The 14328-nt window shown below is 45.2% G+C and overlaps 1 protein-coding gene across 2 annotated transcripts in view; it reads left to right on the top strand.

Moving 5' to 3' along the window:
* Positions 1-13905, top strand: part of LOC148113939 (sacsin-like) — a 35759-nt gene extending 21854 nt beyond the window's left edge. For both annotated transcript variants that reach the window (XM_087891819.1, XM_087891820.1), the window contains exons 7-8: positions 656-744; positions 3010-13905. In XM_087891819.1, coding sequence (XP_087747945.1) covers positions 656-744; positions 3010-13793 — 10873 coding nt within the window. In that variant the 3' untranslated portion in view covers positions 13794-13905. The remainder of the gene's footprint in view (positions 1-655; positions 745-3009) is intronic.
* Positions 13906-14328: the final 423 nt, after the last annotated feature.

The raw sequence follows: 14328 nt of genomic DNA, 5'->3' as shown, positions 1-14328 counted from the left end.
CATCCTTTCTCCTTCAGCACACTGTACCTCCTGATTTGATTATCTGAATCAAGTCAGACTTGAACTTGTGTCAAGATAGAAATTCAAAATGCTTTAATCGTAAATGGAAAAGGAACTTTACTGATTTGTTCCAGAGGAGGTGAAGCTCAGTGTCAACAGATGCATTTAGAAATGTCACACTCTAAACTTCTAGTGAACGTACTTTCCCAAAATACCTTGTGTTGTAAGCAAAGAAAATTAAATGGAAATCTTTTTAATTTGTAAGTATACTGCTAGGCCCCAAATAGAACAGGTAGCATATAAAAAGTAAGAATGGCAGCTGGCTTGTAGAAAATGGAAAATGCACTGATTTGTTTAGAAAACGATGGAAAATAACATCCAGGGTAACAGACATCATCCAGGGTGGTGGCAGCTAGAGTGTCAAGGACTAACCTTGTTGATTTGGTAAATAAACCAGATTGCCTCAATAGAATATAGAATAACAGAGTTGGAAGGGACCTTGGAGGTCTTCTAGTCCAACCCCCTGCCCAGGCAGGAAACCCTACACCACTTCAGACACCCATCAATGTTTGATGGGCCTCTGTAGTATTTACAACCTTAAAATATATAGAGTAAGACCTAGTTTATTTATGGAACCTTTCTCTTGGTTTTGCAGAATTCTTTTGCCTTGTTTGGCCAATCAATTTCTTCCCAAAGATCTAAATCCTGTGTTGCTGAAGCATTTGCAAGCAATTGCCAAAAAAGGTAAGTTGTTATCCTTCCCATATGTGAGCACCTCAGACACAGGAGTGTAATGGGCTTTGAGAATAACCTTGAGGAACAGAAAGAAAAGAGCCACAACTAAAACAGTAGCAGTGTTGTCTTGGTTTGTGGCTCACATTCGTGTTCCTCAAGGTAATTGTTACATCCCATTAGAGTGGTTGGGTAAAGTTTTATTCAGTTGACAGCAGCTCCCACCATCTCAGTGGGATATTGGTTGCAGAGGATGGAGTTAATTGAATATAACTGAAGGACAGTATGAATGGGACTTAGCATGTTCATGTGGACACAGCAGCCAGCTGCCCTCTGAGATCAGACAGACTGAAAAATACCATCCCCTAGATTCTTCTAGGGCAGTGATGGCTAAACTTTTTGTCGTCACATGCCGAAAGTGTATGCACACGCACACACCCAAATACAATCTGCGCATGACTTCCCCCGCCACCCCGCCCCTTACCCCCATGCATGCGCATGTGACCCCCTACACTCCCCCATGCATGTGTGCACATCTCCTTGCATACAGACATGACCCCCCTGCGCACACCCTACCTGATGCGCATGCATGCGCTTCTCCCTCATGCGCCCCTACATGCGCAGTAGAGACAAAAACCATCTGGCCAGCAGGAGGCGCGTGCGCATGCGCGGTGGAACTGAGCTGGTATGATGGCTCACGTGCCCACAGAGGGCTCTGCGGGCCACATGTGGCACGTGTGCCACAGGTTTACCATCATGGTTCTAGGACTTAGAAGAATGACGGTGAACCTTTCCACATTGCAATTGCTGCTCAGTGTAGGATACACCTGACTTACTGGTGCACTTAGGAGCAGGAAATAATTCTCCTTGCTGTTTTTGAGCCTCAGTGGTGCAGTGGTTTGTGTGGGCCAATATGCTGACTCTCTAGACCGCTTAGAGAGGACTGAAAACACTGTGAAGCGGTGTATAAGTCTTAAGAGCTATTGCTATTGCTATTTTTGTGGTTCTGTTGCTATTTTTGGGATTCAGGATTTTCTTCCAATAGAAAACAAAGAGCAAATGCAACTTCCTCCTGAAGGAGGTCAAAGACTCCTGTTAAGGATATTGTTGTTGTGTTACCAACCAGCAGAGTAAATGCACAAGGAAACGTTGCTGAGAGCAATGAATAAGAGTTATGCAAACTGGTTTATCAAAAGCTTACTTTATAGTAGAAAAACAGTCTCATAGTCTTTAAACAAATTCCAAGTCTTTGCCAGTAAAATCAGTCCAGTAGTTACAGATATCTTCTTATCAAACAAATATTAGTTGGTTAGAATAACAAACTCACTCTGGTTCATAAACCACGATGGTTGCAGATCCATCAAATGATGATTAGCAGATAACAACTCCTCTCAATGGTAGCTTATCATAGCAGCTTCATCATCTCATCATCTTCACACACAATGGCAGCGTAGTATAGCAGCTTCATCATCAATGGCAGCATATCATAGCAGCAACTGAACATGTTACAATACCTTGCTTAAATACTCTCACAACCAGTCATTATCTAATTACAGCATGACTCAGCATTAAAGTCACATAATACATTTTCAGATTAAAGTTTCACTTCACTTATATTGCCTGGACAACATAGTTAGGCTCAAACCATATCCTAACAACTCCATCTGACAGTTGTAGAGTGAACTAGATGCTTTGACATATGGCCACAAACTGCCTTCAGAGGTCCTTTAAGTATGTGAGACTGTCAAATCCGCTTTGGATCAGGCATAGAGTGCATGTCATAGTGCTCTGACGATAGTGTGATCTCAAACCATTCACAGACCTCTGCGATAGAGCCTTCAGTACAGACCAAAAATACTTCTGTAGCAATTTGGCTCCAGCTGAGATGTCTCAAAGGTGCTTTTTCAAAAGACAACTGGACTTCGTTTTCTCCTTGAGGAAGATGTTTCGCTTCTTATCCAAGAAGCTTCATCAGTTCTGATTGGATTTGGGGTGGGGGAGAGGAAGGAAGGATTAATTCTGAAGAAAAAACTAACCATTCAGAACTAATTCTGATGTCAGAACAAATCCTTCCATCTTCCAGGCAGAATTGATAAAACTTCTTGAAGGAGAGACAAAATTTCTTCTTCAAGGAAAAAACCGAAGTCCAGTTGCCTTTCGAAAAAGCACCTTTGAGACAACCGTGACCTTGGATGACTGAGAATCTCCACAGACATTCCTCCAACAGAGATGCACAAACATTGGTTTTTGATCCTTGTGTCTTTCTTGTCTCTCTAGGGTTATTCAAGAATCTGATCTCCTTAAATCAAGCCATCATTGAGAAGAATCTTCCTAGAGCTCTCCCGAGAGATTGGGTGGGCAACAAATCTGTTCCTGTTATTTGGAGGCCCACTGAGCACCCCAGGGAACCTCCCCTTGAGTGGCTTTTTGCTTTCTGGACTTTCCTGACACACCGTGCTTCCTCCCTGGAGCCCTTCAAGGGATGCCCAATAATACCACTGACTCCTCTGCACAATTCTCCCAGTGTCATTCCATTGGCCCGGCTTTTGCCTCACCCTACCCTCATATTCCAGAGGCATAATGGGCAATCTTTGCCAGATGAAGTGGTTAACATTTTGAAACTGTTGGGCTGCACTGTGATCCAGAACTGGGACTCCAATTGGTCCCACCACCAGCTGAAAGAATATGTTCTAGAACCCACACCTAGCAATGTCCTGCAAGCTTTTGTCCATCTGGGGTTAGCAGATGTAGAAAATCACCTGACAGTTTTGTCGGCCTGCCAGATTGAAAGCTTGAGCACTTTTCTCTCTACGGCTGCCTCATTTTCTCAAAAAGATACCAGAGTCCTCAGTAATTTGCCACTGTTCTCCAAGATGCCTTCTCTTCTTCCTCCTTCCAAGCCAGGCTTGGTATCAGCCCAGGATTATTTGGCTTTAGAAAAGACTTTGGTCCCACCTGTGCCTACACATCTCTTGACCCCAAAACCTGTGCTCTTGTGTCGCAATGAAGCTGAACGAAACTTGCTTTTCAAAATCCGTGGAAAGCTTCTGGGGACGCCGGATCTGTGCCTGCTGTGTGTCCGAGCAATGAAGAAGGGTCTCTATGCCAATCGGGCTGAGGATGCCAAGCAATTCATGTTGTGGTTACTGCACAACGGAGACACACTCTTTAGCCAGAGCCAAGAACTACAAGCTTTGTGCCGTGATCTTCCATTTGTGGATTGTGGATCGACAGAATTGCTCCGTCCCTGTCATCTCTACGACCCAGAGAACCACACATTGCTGGCTTTATTAAGACCCAGGCACTTTCCCCAAGGGCCCTTTCGGGAGCAAGCAGTGCTGCGAATCCTTCGTACGCTGGGTCTGAAATCGGATCTTAGTGCTGTCTCTCCAGCAGATGCCATAACCGCTGCAAGGGAAGTGAATGTAAGTGAAACGGCAACCGCCAGGGCCAAATCACAGGCCCTTATCCGGGTTTGCAACGAGAGTCCTCTACTGTCATGCTTATCTACTGAGATGCTAGAGCAGCTGAGGTCCTTGCCTTGGGTCCCTGCCATCAATTCCTCTAAACGTGGGCCAGCTGGAGTCTTCCTAGCTCCTGAATCAATTCGCTCGGAGAGATATGCGGCTCTTGTAGGACAGGTGATGGGACTGACAAATGCTTTTTGGTCCCATGCTGCAGAAAAATTGGGCCTGGAAAGCTCACCACCTCCAGAAAAGGTGATGGAAAACTTAGCTGACCTGGTAAAAGCCTATTGCTCTGAAGAGACTCCCTGGATAACTGCAAAGTTGTGTAGCATCTATCAACACATGCAACAGCATCTCTTTGATTTCCAGCATCCACCTGCATGCCCTTCAGTGTGGAATGGGAACGGCTTCTCGTGGCCAGCAGACGTGGTTCTGTCCTTTCCTAACGATTTGGACTTTGCACTCCTGATGCCACGAGTTCCTCCGGCTTTCCAACAATACAAGCAGCTTTTTGCAAAATGGGGTGTCCAGCAGTCACCCAGCGAGGAAGATGTAGACCAGGCTCTTCGGAAGTTGGCAGAAAAAATCAATGCCAGACCAAAAGGCGGTACGCAATCTGAATTACTCCTCTTCATCGCTGCCTTGGACTGGCTTAGCAATCAAAGTTACCACGGGGGAGAGGAAATGCTTATACCGGTGCAAATCAAAGATTTGGTTGGTTTTGCTCTTCGCCCTGCCAGTTCAGCACTGTATTGTGACATGGATCGGGCCCGTCTTGCTGATTTGGGTGGAGATTTACCCATTTTGGTGCATGAAGCCGTTTCTTCTGCCACAGCTGCTTTTTTTGGGGTGGAGATGCTGAGTACCAAGTTGTCAGGCTTAGAACTGTTTGAGGCTTGGGGGCCTTCAGAGCCCATCACTCTCCGGATCCGTAACATCCTTCGGGAGTACAGCCAGGATGCTGACGTGTTTCAGGAACTGCTGCAAAATGCCGAAGATGCTGGTGCTCAGACTTGCCGCTTCTTAATAGACCTCCGGCAGCATAACACTACTACAGGACTTCTGGATCCTGGCATGGCTGCCTGCCAAGGCCCAGCCCTTTGGGCCCAGAACGATGCACTGTTTACTGAGGCAGATTTCTCCAACATTACCCAACTAGGTGCAGCCACCAAGGAGCACCAGGAGAACAAGATCGGTCGCTTTGGCCTAGGTTTCTGCACTGTCTACCACATGACTGATGTCCCTTTCCTTCTCAGTGGTCACACCGTCCTCATCTTTGATCCCAATGTCACCCATCTACAAAAACATATCCGTGGTTCAGCCCGACCAGGCATCCGTTTGAATTTAACCTCCACAGTCGCCGCTTCGTTTCCAGAGCAATTTTGGCCCTTCAGAGGGATCTTTGGATGTCGAATTGGAGAGAAATACCAAGGCACTCTGATCCGTTTGCCTTTCCGCACCGAACAGGAGGCCAAAGAATCTCAGATCTGCCCTGAGCCGTTTGGACCCAGCCGGATCAAAGGACTAGAAACTGGTTTCCAGGAGATGTCCCAGTACCTGCTGATTTTCCTACACAATGTGCAGGAGGTATCACTCTCCTGCCTTCCACATGGTTCCAGTTCTCCAGAAGTTGCCCAGCCACTGGCGACAGTAAGCAGAGAAGTACTGAATGATGAGATGGGCTTTCCCCTTATCCGATTGAGAACAACATGGCAGTCAGCTGTGGATATCCACCATTTTCTGCTCCATTCATGCTCAGCTACTGGAGAAGCCAAGGAACTATTCAGAGAGGGAAGAAAAAAGGGTATCCATTTCTTGCCTCCTTCTGCTAGAGTAGCCTTTCCACTCCGGCCTAGTACCACCATTGGACGATGGCTCCCAGATATAAATGGTTTTAAAGGCCGTGCCTTTTGCTTCTTACCTCTTCCCATTGAATCAGGTCTCCCACTGCATCTCACAGCCCCCTTCGCCGTGCTTAGCAATCGCAAAGGACTCTGGGACACTACAGAAAAGGGCCAGTGGAATATAGCACTGCTACGAGATTCGGTGACAGCTGCATGGCTTGGGGCCCTAACTCAGCTCCGAGACATGTACGAACAAGAACTGCTGGAGGACTATGAGTATTATGATTTTTGGCCTGATGTATACAGTATCAAGTACCCTTTCACTGAAGCAGCCAAAGCCTTCTATCAAGCACTAATCGACGGAGTAAATGGGGAGCAGCCAGTTCTCTTCTCTGATGGACAAAAATGGCGCCCACTTAATCATGCTTGCATTTTGGATGATGATGTCATTTGTGAGACACAACTGAGTTCTATAGCAGACAGAGCCTTCTCGTTACTCTTACCAGAACCACAGATTGCAGTTTCTCTTCCAGAGAAAGTTAAATTGAGCTTCAACACCTGCACCTCGAGAAACAGCTCTGCACTAAACACTTATAACTGGGCACGGTTCCTTCAGGAGCTTGTTTTACCCAATCTTGCTAAGCTTGCAGCGCCTGATCGTAATGCCCTGATTCTTCGTGCCCTAGATATGAACGATGCCAGGGTGAATGAGCACCTGAAATCCCTGCCTTGCATTCCTACTACTCCAAATGAAGCGCTGAAAACTATTAAAGAACTTGTACACCCAGAGGGCTGTGTTGCACCTCTCTACAGTCCTGATGATGGCTGCTTTCCTATGGGTGAAGAGTTTCTGAAGCCGGAGAGGCTGTTGCGCTTGGAACATCTTGGCATGACCAAAGATTGGGTGGCAATGGAAGAACTGATAAGCAGAGCCCGAACTGTGGAAGCTTTGTGGCATCAGAACCCCGACACAGCATGCCAGAGAGTCTGCTGTATCTTGGATCTCCTTGTTGACCATCTCCAGGAAAGTTCCAGAAATACTACCCAGGTTTTGTTTAGAGATATTCCCTTTTTGCCGGCAGTGCTTCCTGGGAATATGTGTAAAATCTGCCGTCCCAGTGAGATTTACCACCACAAGCAGAATTCCTTGGTACATTTGATTGAACCGATCCTGGACAAGGAAGCTCTTGGGGAAAGCTCCAAGCTCTCTAAGGAGATAATGGAATTCCTAGGAGTGAAATACAAACCACCCGTAAGAACAGTGCTAGAGCAACTGGAGAGAGCATCCTTTTGTTCCAATGCTCTCTCCAAGAAAAAGCTGGCTAAGATAACACAAAATTGTTATGCTTTTCTGAATGATGTAGTCCGGAACAATCAAAGTAGGGTAGAGGTGAAACAAAGGGCACAGACATTCCCCTTCGTCCTGGTCAGTGCTGGCTTTGTGCCAGTGTCTAAAGTGGCTCACAACCTGGCTTTTGACGCTACTCCATACCTCTTCAAATTGCCTGAGGAGTACCAGCAACAAAAGGATCTGTGGGAGTGTATCGGTCTGAGAGACATATTTACCTTGGATGATTATGCTTCTGTCCTGGAAACCCTGGCTGAGGATGCATCTGGACGGCCTCTTTCTGAGGAGCAACTAAAAATTGTACTTAGGTTGGTAAATACAGGGCTTGCTGGAGTTTTGCCAGAAAATCAACTACTGGATTCTTACTTGTCCCAGAAAATGTTTTTCCCAGACCAGGACAAAGTCCTACGACAGTTGCCTAAGCTGTTTTTTGATGATACTGCATGGCTTCAATGTGAGAGTGGAATACTCTTCTGCCACAGTATGATTCCACGAGAAATTGCTGTACGTTGCGGCATATTGACCAGAAAGAGCCATCGCCTGTCCATGTGTCGGATCCAGAAATTTTCTGTTTGGGGCACAGATTTTGGAGCTAAGGAAGACCTATGTACCCGCTTGTCTAACCTCCTCCGGGAGTATTCCTCTTCACAGGATGTGCTGAAGGAGCTGCTGCAGAACGCTGACGATGCTGGTGCGAGCGTCATCCATTTCCTTTGGGATCGCCGCCAGCATCCAACAGAGCGTGTCTTCAGCGATGAGTGGAAGTCCCTTCAAGGCCCAGCCCTCTGCATCTATAACAACCGGACCTTCCAAATGAGCGATATTAAGGGGATCCAGCGCTTAGGCTGTGGAGGCAAAGGCGGAAGGCGGGATGCTGTAGGAAAATACGGCCTGGGATTCAACACTGTTTTCCATTTGACAGACTGCCCTGCGTTTGTCACAGGGGACAGAACACTATGTGTCTTTGACCCCACATTGCGTTACCTCACAGAATCCGATGAGGTCTCAGCTGGTGCGCAGTACAACCTCACAAAAGATTTCAGAGATACCTTTTTGGATGTTTATGACACCTTTTTGCCTGATGTGTTTGAGTTGGAACACGGCACAGTTTTCCGGTTGCCCCTGCGTACTCCTGCAGGGGCAGCCACCTCTCCTATTAGCAAGAATTCGGTGTCTGAGGCAGATATGGAGAATATACTGGAGGCTCTTAAAGAGGATGCAGAATGCCTCATGATGTTCCTCAATCACATTCGCACTGTAATTTTCTCTGTTATGGGTGAGAAAGACAAGAGACCCAAAGAGCTGTTGCGGGTTGAAACTGAAGGAGGGGAGCCTGGGAGGCTCGAGTACCAGAAACATCTGCAACAGGCAGCTGCAGCAGGAGGCCTGGAGATGAGCAAACCAGTAACTGTATTCTACAAAATGAAGATCAGCACTAATCTCTCGTGTGATCCCAGCATCTGGTGGGTTGGAAGGCAAATTGGAATGGACAGCACAGAGACCATAGAGGGCATGCTACTTCCGTACGGCGGTGTGGCTGCTTGTCTTAGTAGAGAAGCGTGTGGGAGAGCTTTCTGCACATTGCCTCTGCCAGGAAGGACAGGCCTTCCCATCCATGTCAATGGGAACTTTGCTGTTGATTCGGCTCGGCGTGACTTGCGGAAGGACTGCAGTGAAGGGGATGTCAGTTCAACCTGGAATAGGTTACTCATGCAGTTTCTGCTGGCCCCTTTATATGGCCAGTTACTTCAAAACCTGTGCCAGTCACTGGGGAGTGAGCCACTGAAATTCCACACACTGGAGGCATGTCATAATCATCTTGCTTGGAAGTATTTCCAATATTTCCCAATTGTGACCAAGGATGTACCCACCGTTTGGCAGCAGCTAGTGATCCATCTGTATAAACTGATGCATAAAGACCAGCTTCCATTGTTGCCAGTCTATCAGAGAAATGTTAATTACAAAAAAAGACATAGAATTGAAACAATAATTGTGTATTGGAGTGCGCCCAAAGAAGAGGCTTCCACCAGAGGCCCCTATTTCCTGGAGAATACAATAGAGGATTCATTTCTTGAGCGCACTCTTCAGGAGCTGGGTATGAGCTTGGTCCCTGCCTTTCAACAGCTACAAAATATACATAAGCAATTTGTCATGGCAGAAATTGATGTAGTGACTCTCAATTCTCATTTCCTCTGTCATTTTTTGAAAAGTCTGCTCAACTTCTTACCATGCTCCCTAAATGAAACTCCTCTAAAGAATCGTTCCAATTGCTTTGCCCTCCTAACCTTTTCTCTAAGTGGACTGGATTCTGGTGGTATGAGTTACGTGGAAGGACTTCCATTACTGGTAACCAATGATAATGTGCTGAGATGTTTCAGGCAACAAGAACCTGTTTATCAGAATAATAGTGCTTCTGAGCTTTTCCCGCATCGTCAGCACTGCTTTTCTGCCTTTGTAAATTACCGTCTAAATCCGCTTCTATTAGAAATGGGGTTCCTGAAGAAATTTACTCTAGATGAATCTGTGGCTTACATCCAGGAGATGCTGACACCGGATAGCTGGGGCAATGATCGCAAACTCCAGAGGAGCTGGTTAGAGAAAGTGTGGAAGTTCTTTAAAAGTCAAATCTGTGTGTCAGATAATGAGGAAAAAGTGAACCAGTTATTTGCAGATTTTATTGCCCTCTTCAGAGGATGCACTCTGCTCCCTGTCTGTGATTCCAATGAATTGATTCCTCTTGAATCCCTTGGTACGTTGATGCCTAATAACTTAAGCTCAGTTTGTGAAATTCTTGGTAAGCTGGGCTTTGCCAAAATAGATAACTCACTGCTGCCTGCAGAGTTAATTGTATCCTGCATCAATCCAGAGCTGCTGAAGATCGAAAAACCTATGGTAGTACTAGAGCAACTGTCTATCCACAGTAGCTTATGCTGGGATAAACTCGAACGCAGGGATTTTGATTTACTCTTGATTTTTTTCTGTAAGGATCTTAAAAAGCTAAACAATCAAGGATTATTAGCAAAACTGAAAGCTTTGCCTGTATTTGAGACATATCAAGGAAAATATGTATCATTAGTTTCATATGAAAAAGTGTATCGCCTGGTATCCAAAAATCCAAAGCTCTGTGAGAATTTTACAAAACTTTATGAAATGGATGCAAGGACTGTTTTACTGAAGGACACCGATCTGAATCAAAGGGTGAGCGAATGCTTGGATATTGGAGAAATGAATGACTTGCAACAGTTTATGCTGCTTTTGCCTAGGGTACCCAGTCTTCCTGAAGTCCAAGTACTGGAAGCCTTGAAGTTGCTGTTCAGGATCCAATCACAGTATAATGAAGACTATGAGACTCAGAAAGCAGATGTCATATCAACATTCAAGTCTTTTGCCTTCATTCGGGATGAGAACAATGTGCTGTGTCTTGTATCATACTTCTATAAGGATAATGTCATTTTTCAAGAGTTGGGATTGGGCGCTCGATTTGTACCAAAGAGATTCTATGATTCAATGCATCCAATCAGAAAGGAGGAAGTGACTTTTTTTTTATTGGACCTGGGCTTGCAGGAAGTGATTTCTGAGGAAGACTTTTTGAAATGTGCTGCCCAGGTTGAACAAGAGGCAATCAACAATGGTGCCACTTCTGAAAATGTCCGGAAAAAAAGTAAAGAACTCTTGGAATACCTGTTTTCCAGAGCAAACAGAAATGACCTGTCTAATTCCTTCCTGGCAAAATTGTCCAAGATCCGTTTCCTTGTACAGCGTGTCATCAATGATAAACTGTGTAGCCTTCGTTTGCCATACGCTCCTTGCAAAGGTCCACTGGCACCGCACGGTTCTTTGTACTGTTCAGAAAGGGTTGAACTCTTTTGGACTTCAGCAGTTACTTTCTCTTTTAATGGCTATATAGGGAAAGAAGATAGGGCTGTTTTAAAAAAACTTGGTGTGATATGCACATTACCTACCAAAGTGGTGTTGAAAAATTTGAGCAATGTATGTCAAGTGACCTGTGATAACCTAGAAAAAAAGAAAACTCGGGCAGAAGTTCTAAAACACATGTACAAATTCCTGTCAGAACAGGAAGAAATAGATGTGACTTCCCTTACAGGACTTCCTGTGATACTGACAGAGGATAATGAAGTAGCTGAGGCAGAAAATGTGGTAGTCCACCTGCAGCACTCAAGTGACTTTCGGCCATACCTCTACAAGCTGCCATCCAAGTTAGGGGCGTATATAGATGTCTTTGAGAAGTTTGGAGTGCAAAATGAGGCAACCATCTATCATTATGCCAGTGTTCTGGCCAGGATCCAAGAAGAGACTACGGAACGGATGAAACTGCAACCCAATCTTACTAAAGCAGTGCTCAGGGCTACTCAGTTTCTCTTCCAGCTCCTAAAAGAAGCAAAAAAGCCAATAGATTTCTCAAAGCTGCAAGAACTTTATCTTCCTTGCATTGATGGGAAGTTATATCCATCAAACACTTTAGTATTTAGTTTATACTCATCTGGCCAAGAACCCCCTGCTTTGAAAAACACATTTCGCTTTCTGGTCGATCTCTCTGAATGTTCCATATCAGCAGACAAGTATAAGCAGTGGAATCTTCTGCGCTTCCTACCTAAAAACCTGCGCCCCATGCATTTCAATAAGATCGTTGAAGATCAACTAGAAGAGTCCTCTCTGAAACTGTGCATCTATCAGGAACACTGTGAGTTTCGGAACAAATTCAAAGAAGTTCTGGTCTCTCTTGAATTCCAGAATGCGCTGATTGCACTATTGAAATGGCAGAGTAAATTAGAGGAGATAGAAGGCATGAATAACAGACTCTTCTCTCCAGATCAGCTAGAAGTGGTCTGCTGTGAAAAGCTCTCCGTTGTAATGGTCTACAACTTGCAAGTTGTAGAGGGAAGTCAATATGACAAAACAGTGCATGTTGCAACAATGCCAGATGACAAGACAAAGATTTACCTTATTCACCAGGAAAACATGGATGTGGAAGAGGGAGTATATATTTCCTCAATTCTAGCCATTGAAGTTAATAAGCTTTTGGGAGAAACACTTCATCATGAAGCTATGGGGATTCTTATGGGGATTTTAGTTTGCAAAGGACCTAAATGTATCGCTGCAGTCCTAGAGAAGCACAGAGTTCCCCTGTATCAGCAGGCAAACCTAAATGCTTATAGCCTTCCTCCTCCAGGAGAAGACATCCCTGAGGAATGGTATGACAGCCTGGATATGAGCATTCTGCATACCTTTGTGAAGGGAGATTATGTGGGCTATCTGGATTCTTCCCAGCCCAAAGAGCATTACCTGTACGTTGTTGTCCTTGAAGTACTTGAGTCACAGAAGAATGGTGCTGGTCAAATACAAACATACCGCATTGACTTGGGAGGAGGTCGGCAAGAAGAAGTGACTGCTTATGACTTGTATCATTTCAAGAGAAATAAGCCAGTCTCCAATTCAAATAAAATGGTAATGCTGCCCATAGATTCCGCTGATGCTGCCCAAATGGCGAGACCAGATATGAATGAGCATTGGCACCAACGGCCACTGAGGGAGGTCAAGAAAGAGATAGATGAGTGCCTAGCTCAAGTTTGGAGACTTTCAGAAGAGGAGAAGAGGAAAGCCCTTAGAAGATTATATCTGTGTTACCACCCAGATAAAAATCTTGGCCAAGAAGATTCTGCTAACGAACTCTTCAAGTACCTTAAAGAAAAGATCAAGGAGATGGAGAAGGGAATGTGGTCAAATGGCTCCGATGGAGGATCCAAAAGTAGCACATCCCATCGCAGAAACTTCTCAGACTGCTGGAGTGAATGGGATCAGCAAGCTCATCAACATCAACAGAGGCACTATGAATTTACCGGCCGAAGGTCAGCTGGAAGAGGTGGTGGTGGTGGAGGTGGAGGTGGTGGTGGAGGAGGAGGAGGATGCAGCAATTACAATTTCTGGTCATACCATCAACGTGGACCAAACTCTTCAAGATCACAACCAAAGCACTGTTTCCTAGAGGCAAAGCGTTGGCTCCGTCAAGCAGAATGTGACCTGCAGGTAGCAGCCAGCATTGCTGGAAATGGCAGCACTGAATGGCTGCTTTATATGGTTTTCCGGGCTATGGAGAAGACTCTGACAGCAGTTGAGTACAACCAGGGAGGTGGCTTTGAGAGGAATCTCTCTCTTGCAAAGGTGGCTGACAAGGCGGCATCTTATGGGTGTGAGCTGGCTAAGCTCCCTGAGCAGATAGAGCTGCTCAGGGAGCACGGCGTGGATGACAAGATAACACAGTATCCCAAATACCACGCTTTACCCACCATTCCTCATGAGGCCTTCTCTGCCTGCAAAGAGCAGGATGTGCTACTGTTAGCTTGGGAGATCTTAAACATGGTTAAGAGTTGGCTTGGCCTCTAAATGAGGCTGGAAATATTAAAAACTGGGAGAGACCATTGTATATGTAACACAGCAGTGCCTATAAAGACATTTTGCAAATAGTTGTTTTAAAATGAGAAAGATTGTTCTTTGAAAAAAATAGCCTTATAAAAACTGTTTTCTTTGTAGATTGCAAAATAATGTGTTTATGAAAACATTATGCACATTCTTATATTTTTGACATTCCATTATTTGTCTTTTAATAAACTTAGCTTTGTTAAACAATTAACGAATTGTATATTTATGGAGGGGAGCAAAGGAATTATTACAGCCATAGGTTCCTTGACAGAGATTTCATTTCCTCTTTATCTCTATTTGATTCTTCTGTGGGCGTGGCTTGGTGGGCCTGGCAGGGGAAGGATACTGCAAAATCCCCATTCCCTCCCCAGTCCTGGGGGAAGGATATTGCAAAATCTCCATTCCCACCTCACTCTGGGGCTAGCCAGAGGTGGTATTTGCCGGTTCTCCGAACTACTCAAAATTTCCGCTACTGGTTCTCCAGAACCTGTCAGAACCT

The sequence above is a fragment of the Pantherophis guttatus genome, chromosome 4 (genome assembly GCF_059756535.1).
Source record: "Pantherophis guttatus breed Tessera chromosome 4, ASM5975653v1, whole genome shotgun sequence".
NCBI lineage: Eukaryota > Metazoa > Chordata > Lepidosauria > Squamata > Colubridae > Pantherophis > Pantherophis guttatus.
This window is presented reverse-complemented; position numbering and strand designations above follow the sequence as displayed.